General features: G+C 35.2%; 1 protein-coding gene across 1 annotated transcript; it reads left to right on the top strand.

Annotated features, from left to right (window-relative positions):
* Positions 1-514: 514 nt before the first annotated feature.
* On the top strand, positions 515-1,560 carry LOC108958479 (toll/interleukin-1 receptor-like protein). Its single transcript, XM_039309525.1, has 2 exons — positions 515-1,020; positions 1,353-1,560. Exons 1-2 carry the CDS (start codon positions 515-517, stop codon positions 1,558-1,560), a joined length of 714 nt encoding a protein of 237 aa, XP_039165459.1.
* Positions 1,561-9,756: the final 8,196 nt, after the last annotated feature.

Here is a 9,756-nt window from a genome sequence, read left to right as displayed (position 1 = left end):
CTCCCTTAAAATTAATTAGACATATTACTTTACCATAAAGTAGGAAAAAAATAAAACTTAATCATCGCATTTGATTTAATATAACGTTCCTAGAGCAATACACTAACGTCAACTTACCTTCCTTAATTTTGGTTTACTTAGACTTTGACTTGACTCTGGTCATGGAAATTGGAAAACAGAAACTCAATTTCACCAATTTCACGTATCTCAAATTAATATAAACTTGTGGAGTTGCATTTCCCATCATCCCGAGATGTGCGACTCCACATGTGTATAGTTAAAAATCTCAGACATTTCCTTTGATTTTCGCCCCATCTCATCAGTCAACTTGTGGGGCATTGGCCATGTCTTCATCCTTCAGTCATAAATCTGCAATTTCTCTCTATCAACGCCGCAACATGACGGAAATCGAAACTAAGCTTGACTAAACTACCTGACCGTCGCTCGTTGGCCCCGTTAAAGCGAGTCAAATCTTTTGTGATTCACTTTCAAAATTTTAGCAGACGCAACTAAGATGGAAAGCAAAAGGAGTTCTTCTCAGAAAACAAGATCCACAAGCTATGGCTCATCGGGAACCGAGTACGAGGTGTTTTTGAATTTTCGAGGTCTGGATACGCACAATACCTTCACAAATTGCCTCTATCATACCCTGCTGAATAAGGGTATCAGTGTTTTCATAGACAATCAAGGGATTGACGTTGGGGAGGAGATCGGTCCCGAGATTTTTCAGGCCATCGATGATTCGAAAATCTGCATTCCCATTTTCTCCAGAGATTATGCCTCTAGTAGTCGGTGCTTGTGCGAGCTGGAACGCATGATGCAACATAGGAAAACCAATGAACTGGAGGTTTTGCCCATTTTATATTACGTGGAACCCTCTGATGTGAAGCTTGAAACTGGAGTGTATAAGGATGCACTAACTCTGCATAAAAAGGAACGTGGGGCTGAGATTGTGCAACGCTGGGAGGAGGCGCTCAAGGAAGTTACTAAAATCAAGGGATGGGATGCCAAGAACATAGGGTATGTTAACTCACTCAACTCCATCTTCCCTTTTCTCTTTGTTTCTTTTGTTTGAATGCAGATTATAGTTTGAAAGAGCACAATTTTTTCTAAGTTCTGGACCCAAAACTGTGATGGATATCGTATGGAATTCTACACTCCATTGTCTCAAGACCCTATGATTACCTGTTCGACACAAGCATTACAACCTATCGTCCTAGATTGAACAGAACCAGAGAATCATGTTTTATTCTTTTGTTCGCTAGGTTCAGTATCAAGTTCGTAACTTCATGTTGTTGTTTGATCTTACCAATCTTATAATTCACTTGATAATATTTTGTGTTCTGACACAGCCACGGAGAACTCGCACATTTGATTGCATGGAAAGTGTTGGTCAAGCTTAAGGTGTCTTGTGTGCATATATCCGATCATTTAGTTGGAATGGATGAATCAATGGATGAAGTAGTAAATTTGCTGAATGTTGAATCTAAGGACATAAGGCTCATCGGTATTTGGGGAATGGGTGGAATAGGCAAGACAACTCTTGCCAAACTTGTCTGATAAACTATCTACTAATTTTGACAGTTGCAGCTTCATTTCAGATATTCGAGAAGCATCACAAGGTTCTGGTCTTTTGAATGTGCAGCGGCAATTAGTCTTTAATATCATTGGTGACATAGGAGTTGTATTTTCTAACATTGATCATGGGAAAAATATGATCAAAAATCGTTTTTGCAGAAAGAAAGTTCTTATTTTTCTCGATGATGTAGACCATACGAGGCAACTCATGGCATTGGCAGCTAAGAAAGAATGGTATGGTTCGGGAAGTAGAATAGTTGTTACAACAAGAGACAGAAGTGTTTTTGATCAATTCCTAGATCAATTTGACCGTTGTCTGATTTATGAAGTCAAGGAACTCAACAATCTTGTAGCTCTTCAACTTTTCAGCAAGCATGCCTTTAGAAGCAACTCTCCTCCAAATGCATTCTTGAGTCTATCTAAGAAAGTTATTGAACAAACTGGAGGGCTTCCTTTGGCTATAGAAGTGATTGGCTCATTTTTATGTGGAAAAAAAAAAGGAAGCAGTGTGGCAAGATGCATTAGAAAAGATGAAATTTTGTCAGTGGAGGGATGTGAAGGAAAAGTTAATGTTGAGTTATGTGGTATTAGATCATCAACAACAACAAATATTTCTTGATATTGCTTGCTTTCTAGCTGTACGAGACAAGAGTTATCCATATTACATGTGGGATGGCTGTGGACTTTTTCCAAATGAGGGGATTGATGTTTTGCTTTTAATGTCCTTAGTGAAGATTGGAGAAGAGAATGAACTATGGATGCATGATCAGCTTAAGGACTTAGGTAGGAGCATTGTGTACGAAGAATATTGCAAAGATCCAAAAAAGGGTTATCGCGTGTGGAGGAATCAAGAAGGTCCTGATATTGTCCGGCAAAAGAAGGTATAAGTCTAAGTGCACCCTCGTCTACTTTTTTCATTGTAGAATTCTTCCTTGGACTGTTTTCCCTTTATTTTAGGCTCTATTTGGAAATCCTCACATTAAACTGACTCTTTCCTCAATTTAGGGAACTGAAACTGTTGCAGCATACCTTTCGAACTTTTTTGTGCATTCTCAAGACTTAGTTTTGATATCGGAAGACTTTATCAAAATGCCAAATATTAGATTTCTAGAAATGTGTGGTCTGTCCCTCTCTGGAGACTTTGAGGATCTCTTTTCAGAATTGAGATGGCTTTACTGGGAGGATTGTCCAAAAGAAATGCAAGCAACCAACTTTTGCCCAAAAAATCTAGTCATCATCGACCTATCATGGAGCAATATAGACGAACATTGGGGTGGTTGGACTCAACTCAAGGTATGTGTGTGCAAATAATTTGGTATAACATGTTATATTCTCTTCTAGTCACACCAGCTCTTGTGTCACACGGGGTTGTAGATCATCATTTTATTGATCTTTTTTTTTTGTAATTACATTTCATTGGCTTAATTCATAGAACAAATCTTGGTCTTGAAGAAGGCTTATGACACCAATCCCTCATTCCATATGTTTGAAACTTGAATGTCGACTTTTCATTAGAAGTATATTGACTCAAACAATTACTTTCCATTTATGGCATAGAAGGGTTGTACACACAATGGTCAACGGAAAGAATGTTACCTTCAGTCACAATTTTTTATTCTTTCAATATTGTATTCAAATGTCTAGATCTTTCAAGATTGCATTTTTTACTTTTCCGAATCAAACAATTACTTTACCAAAAAAAAAAAAAAAGATGTTAAGATTTGGTTATTGGTAATTAATTCGTATTGCATTTATACTATGCTATTGCTGTTCTATCATTTATGGCAAATCTTTTCTTGATGACTTTCTTAAATTCAAATTGATTATAGCTGCGTTATCAATGGGTATTGTAATGTGGACATTCCATGTTACTAGTAACTCCACTATTGGGAATGACTTATTTAGATATGCATATAAGTGATTCATAGAATTGTTAAATCATCTAATGAGATAATTGTTGTTGCTTGATATCTATTGATTTACATGCCTTTTATAGAACATTATATGAACATTCATGTTGTTTTGAGTTCCCTAATCAAGCCAATGAGTTGTCACTATTAGATGTTTAAATTAAGTTAAAAATTAATTGGTGAATAAGACTATCGGTACTATACATAGGATGCGAGTAAAATTGAAAACGCAAACTGGCTAGTTTAGTACATCAATAGTATAAAAGATATTATACTCTTCAAAGGTTATGTGAAAGCTGATAACACCCTTATCTTAACGTATGAAACAAAAACAAAAAGCAAAAAGCAGTAGATTGCAAATATAGATTAGTTGATAGTCAGAGGACATATAAAATTATTTCCTATATTGACGTTTCGATTATGCATTCACATAGGAAAGTCATAAGGACTAGTGTCGGGGACAATATCGGTAATTCCATGATGAAATTGGAAAGGGATGTCATAATTCATAAGAGAGATGTTAGTTACATTCTTTTGTCATTTTATTATTTGATACAGCGGTGATTTGAAACTATATCCATTTTTTTTATTTGTTGTTGGGGACAATATTAGAAGAAATGAAAAAAGTGTGAGACAAAGTGTGGTCTTAGCTTAAGAAATTGATATGCACGGAGTATTTATAAAGTTACTTTGGTTGAAAGCTTCCTTAGTTGATATATTTGTTTATGTCCTGCAAAATTTTATAAATCAAATTCATTGAATATACATAATTATTTTTACAGGTGACTACAAGATTGAAGGTCCTTGACCTATCATGTTGCTGCTACTTAAAGGAAATTCCTGACCTCTCTACATATTTATTTTTGGAAATATTAATTCTAAAGGGGTGTAAAAGTTTGTTAAGGATTCATCGATCCATTGATCATCTGAAACATTTGAAGCAATTGAATCTAAATGGATGTCATCGTCTCCAAGTCCTTCCTTTTGAATTGGGTGCTTTGGAAGCATTGACTGAGATGCTTATAGAAAGTTATTATTTCCCTACAAGTATTAGTCAAGTCCCAAGCTCAATCGGAGCACTCATGAATCTTGAGCGCTTGGCCATTTGTGGAGCTACCCACCTAACAATACTTCCCGACTCAATTGGAATGTTGAAATGTTTAAGTGAGTTGGATGTCTCAGACACAGGTATTGCAGAGTTGCCAAATACCATTATCAATCTAAAGAGCTTGAAAGCATTGAATATGAGCCACAGTTGCATGCAAAAGTTACCCGAGGCAGTTGGGATGATGGAGAAACTTGAAGAGATTTATGGAGTGAATTGCAATTGGTTAGAGACGATTCCTGGTGATATCGTGAGACTACCATTCTTGAAAAATTTGATATTAACAAAAACTCGTTTAGAGAATGTACCAAAGCTTCCCCAGAGTCTAGTATGCCTATGTCTGTCCTCAAGAGCCTCAGAAAAAGCTCCATATATCTTCAACCTCATGAGTTTAAGAAGTTTGGAATTATGTTTTACCGGCTCAACCTCTATCGGATGGAAAACTATAAGAGGGGACTTCTGTCGAACAATGCGTGGCTCCCGCCATGTTGCAAAAGAGACAATTGATATTGCATGTTGTAAATTGGAACTCTCGACTATCTCCAATATAAGCTCATATTCGGGTTGCCTTCGCTATATAAAAAGACTTGAAATCATCAATTGCAAGAACTTGCATCAGATTGGACAACTTCCCTTTAGTTTGACGGGACTTATGGTTAACAATTGCAATCTTCTTAAAGTTGTGGACCTTTCTAACTTATCTAACTTCAAGAATCTAGAGGACCTTGAAGTATGGGACTGTCCAAGACTAGTTGAGATTCAAGGTCTTGACAAACTGGAGTCACTAGAAAGTCTTATAATTGGACGCTGCAGTTCCTGGCTATGCTTACCTGATCTATCCAACTGGAAGAAGCTGAAGATGTGGGACGTTGATGCTCTTACGACATATTTGGCGAGGGGAAAACGAGTAGCTCAAACCGAAGATCTTCCACTCTCGCACAGGTTAAGGCTTAGAGGATCAGCAGATCCTGAATTTTGAGGCGTGGAGGAATTTGTCATCAAAGATATAAATAATATACCGACTCATTTTACAATGGTGACTGAGGCAACAAAAATGTGAAGTTCGCCTTTTTTAAATTGCTTAAGGTGTTCTCTAAATACTCTTCAACGAAATCCCAGATAGTATAAACAATATCGTCTCGTACGTTCAATCTCCTACACGAACAAGGCTTAGAAATATCACTAAGCACTTGATCTCTCCAAATCTAACTTGCTTTTTGCAATAAATTTATGATCTATGAAAATAATCATCGATGTAGCAGTATTTCTATTGATTCAAGAGCATCCTACTTACCGGCTTCGGATGGTGTGTAAGTAATTTGTTCTAACATGAATTTGTCAATTTTGTTTATAATATGGAGTTGGGCCTATGGTTTCTTCTTAATCTTTTTCACGAAATTTTGTGGAGATCGACCTTTGGTTTTGGAATATATTTCTAATTTGAATACGACTTTTTCAATTTCAATTTTTGATTTTCTCGAAAAAGTGTTCGGTTCATTATTCTCTAAGTGGATTACAACTCACAATGTTCCCCCATTTAACATGTCATATTAATAAAATACTTTAGAGAAATTCGTTTTTATTTGGCTTTGGGACACAATTAGACTCGGGTCACATCGGGAGAACACTCAAGGTTCCAAATGATGCATGACGAAGGTGACATCCGCCGTCGGGTTAAGAGGGCTTGAAATTTCGTCCGTCGGATGCCATCGCAGTCCCAACGGTCAGATAAAAAATGCTTAATGTTAGCCGTCAGATTGGGCATGACAATTTCGTTATGTATAGGGGCACAACACGGACACGCCAGAACTATCATTCATGTATGATGAATTGACTATAATTTAGTAAACTATAATTATTTAAAGTTTGAAAAGCACGATTTTTTTATACAGAGATTCTGTAATTCTTTTTACACCAGCCATTGCCAGGTACGTCGATGATGTGCATGAACGTGAGTTGAACAGCTATAAATGTTTATTGATAAGCGATGAGATTAATTCAATTATAACTGAATGATAATTGAGCTCTTCAGTTGAGAATTTTTAATAAAACATAAATTATCTATGCAAGAATATATTTGTAATTGGAACTTGTTCGCATACATCATACACATAGCACAATATTGTTGAGGTTGGGCCTCGCCCATGATCGGCTAGGCTCAACCCTTTATCGAATCTAGCGAGGGAGCCTTGCCAGCCTAGCGCAAGGTTGCCCTCGCGGCCTTTGGCAGGGCTTGTCGCCCTCACCTCTAGCTTTCCCTAGACCTCGGCAACCAGCTAGTGGAAGAAGGAATAAAACAAAAATAAATAAATAAATAAATTATTCGAAAAATATTTTAAAAAATAAATAAATTTAAAAATATTAAAATATCATTAAAAGCTATCAACATTGGCATTGGTTATGTCACAACTAATGTCTACATTAATAATATCCGGACAAAATTAGCCGAAAGAGCTGAACTAGCATTATATGAAAAGATTGAAAACTAAATTAACATAAATATAGTAGATTTAAATTTTTTTTTTTTTTTTTTTTTACTTTTTCTCTCAAATGGGTGTTACAAGCTTACAAAAGAGATGGATGCAAAATCTTAACCCAAAAAAAGAAAAGAAAGAAATGGATGAAAAAAACCTCTCAATCAGCTCGGCCAATCGCCGAAGAAAAAGGGAAAGAAATAATAATAAATTAAAGAGAGAGAGAGAGAGAGAGAGAGAGAGAGAGAGAGAGAGAAAACAAAATTATTTTAAAAATCGAAAAAAATATTAAAAATTCACAAAATTTGTCCACATCGGCTTTGGCAAAGATCCACGTAAGCAAATTTCGGCCAAATTGGCCATATGAACTTAATTGATAAAAAGTGAAAAGATTTAGAATTCAATTGACAATATTAAAATATTTATGATTGAATTGGTAAAAGTGCAATAAGTTTAAAACTTTTTGGACAAATTTCCATCATCAAATCTATATGAGAAGAGTGTCTGATGATACACAAAACCAAGATTTTGGACATTGTCTAGAAGTGAATTTTTTTTTTTTTATGAGATTTCTATCTTTCCTATAAAGGATGAAGATTAAATAATTGATTGATGCAATATTATTGATTTTTCTGGAGTTTTCTCTTCTGAAACAATAATAATTATTTAGAGTCTGTATTCATGATTATCTCATTTGGTTTCAAACTGAACCGTTTCATTTTTTTTTTTTTTTTGTCCATCTTAATTTTCTTGTTGAACCTCATCAAAAGAAATATGATTAGTGTTTTGGTGCAAAAGCAAGAGGCGTCGGTGAAGTCGACAGATGGCATTCTTCTCAATTGACACATATCCCACTTTGATCTTTTTATTGTTCTTTTCCTTATCATTTATCTTTGCCATATCTCATTGTATCCTTTGAAAGACAACATAGCCAACATAAACACACAGTATGCAGAAGATTCTTTTTTTTTTTTTCCATTTTTCGTGTAAATTTACAGAAACATATCACCGAACCTAAATGAAGATAACTTAGCAAAGTTTCATTAACTTATGTTTCCCCACTCTGTTCTTGAAATGCATATCGAATTAAAATAAAAAAGCACCTAAATTAGTCAGCAATCCAGCTTTTTACGATTTATCTATCCCGTTGCCTTTTTATAATACTACAATAAAGTAACTCCAAAACAGCATCATTTTGTTTATGACTACAAAGATCAGGCAACCAAAGCATCCTGGAGAGAGTAAATGAGGTGCATCAAGGGTAACTTTCCCCCTTTTTTTGATAAAAAATCTTAATGTCAATCTTTCTTCATTTTTCCATCCTATCAAATGCAGATTTGACGTCTAAAAATGAATACCCAAAACTGAGGGGTTTACTTTACTTGAATTAAGACCAAACGAAGGTATGACCTTTTTAATTAGTTAAAATTATCATTATCAACCTATGTTTATATATCAACTTCAAATTTGACATATTAAACCACACATTTATTCTTCTTCTTTTTTGTTGTTTTTTTCTCTCTTTTTTTGGAGGGGGGGTCTTACTTTCTCTCTCCTAACAAAAAATCACTTTTCAGGATAAAACATTTCATATGCAGTAGGAATGTAGAAAAGGTATATGAGGATGAAGCTTATAATAAAGGTTATCATAACTATAAAGCAAATAAAATTTATGAATTGATTAGTTAACGAAGAACTGAAATTTTTTATGGAAAACTTTATCTCAAAATGGCAGATTTAGGAAATATGATTGAGGATTAGTAAACAATCTCTTTTGTCTAAGTTCAATAGTAGTACCATTACTAGGGAAAGTACAAAAAAATCATAAACCTACTATATTGATATTAATTCGGTCTTAAACATTTCAATTTGATCAATTTAGTCATAAACCCTTTCACATTAGAACTAATTCAATCCATCCAACCAATTTAGGCTAAAAATTATTAACATAGATGTCGGTGGTTTTATGTGGCATGACCACCGTTAATGTTAACAAATTTTATAATTTTTTGATATCATCATAATAATTATTTTTTTCTCTTTTATATTCATTTTTTTTATACTCTAGGCCAATGAGGTCATTGGCCGACCATCACTAGTCACAAGCTGGTCTAGGCAAGGGCCTTAATGCGTCATCAGCCATAGGTGTGGGCGCAAAGGCCCTCACCTAGATCTAGCAATGGCCTAATGCCTTGACGCCTTCACCAAGTCTGGGTGAGGGCATCGTAGCCCTCGTTCGCCACGAGTGAGGTCTTTGCACCTTTGCTTGTGGCCATTAAGGGCATCAGGCCTCACCAACCAACAAGCAAGAGTTTTCGCCCTCACTTGGACCGGGGAAGGGTTGCCGATCCTTGCCTGTGGCTAGCAATGGTTGACCCGTAACCTCGTGGCAACAGTGTGAAGAAAAAGAAAATAGAAAGAAAATAAAAGGAAAAAATTCTCAAAAAATTATAAAAAAAATATATAAAATTTATGCATATTAGCATTAACTGTGCTATGATTGCCAACGTCCATGTTAGTAATTTCTTGCCTAAAGTAGCTGAATTGATTGAATTGGTGCCAATGCGAATATGTTTAGAGCTAAATTGGTCAAATTAAAAGGTTTGTGACCAAATTGATACTAATATAATAAGTTTGACTTTTTTTGTACTTTTCTCCATTACTAGGTTCAACTCATAAAGAATACATA

The sequence above is a fragment of the Eucalyptus grandis genome, chromosome 3, assembly GCF_016545825.1.
Source record: "Eucalyptus grandis isolate ANBG69807.140 chromosome 3, ASM1654582v1, whole genome shotgun sequence".
NCBI lineage: Eukaryota > Viridiplantae > Streptophyta > Magnoliopsida > Myrtales > Myrtaceae > Eucalyptus > Eucalyptus grandis.
This window is presented reverse-complemented; position numbering and strand designations above follow the sequence as displayed.

Excerpts from the sequence above, each read along its gene's own strand:
- LOC108958479 (XM_039309525.1), top strand. The coding sequence starts at position 515 with ATGGAAAGCAAAAGGAGTTCTTCTCAGAAAACAAGATCCACAAGCTAT. Across the intron at positions 1,021-1,352 it reads TGGGATGCCAAGAACATAGG|CCACGGAGAACTCGCACATT; the intron begins GTATGTTAACTC and ends GTTCTGACACAG.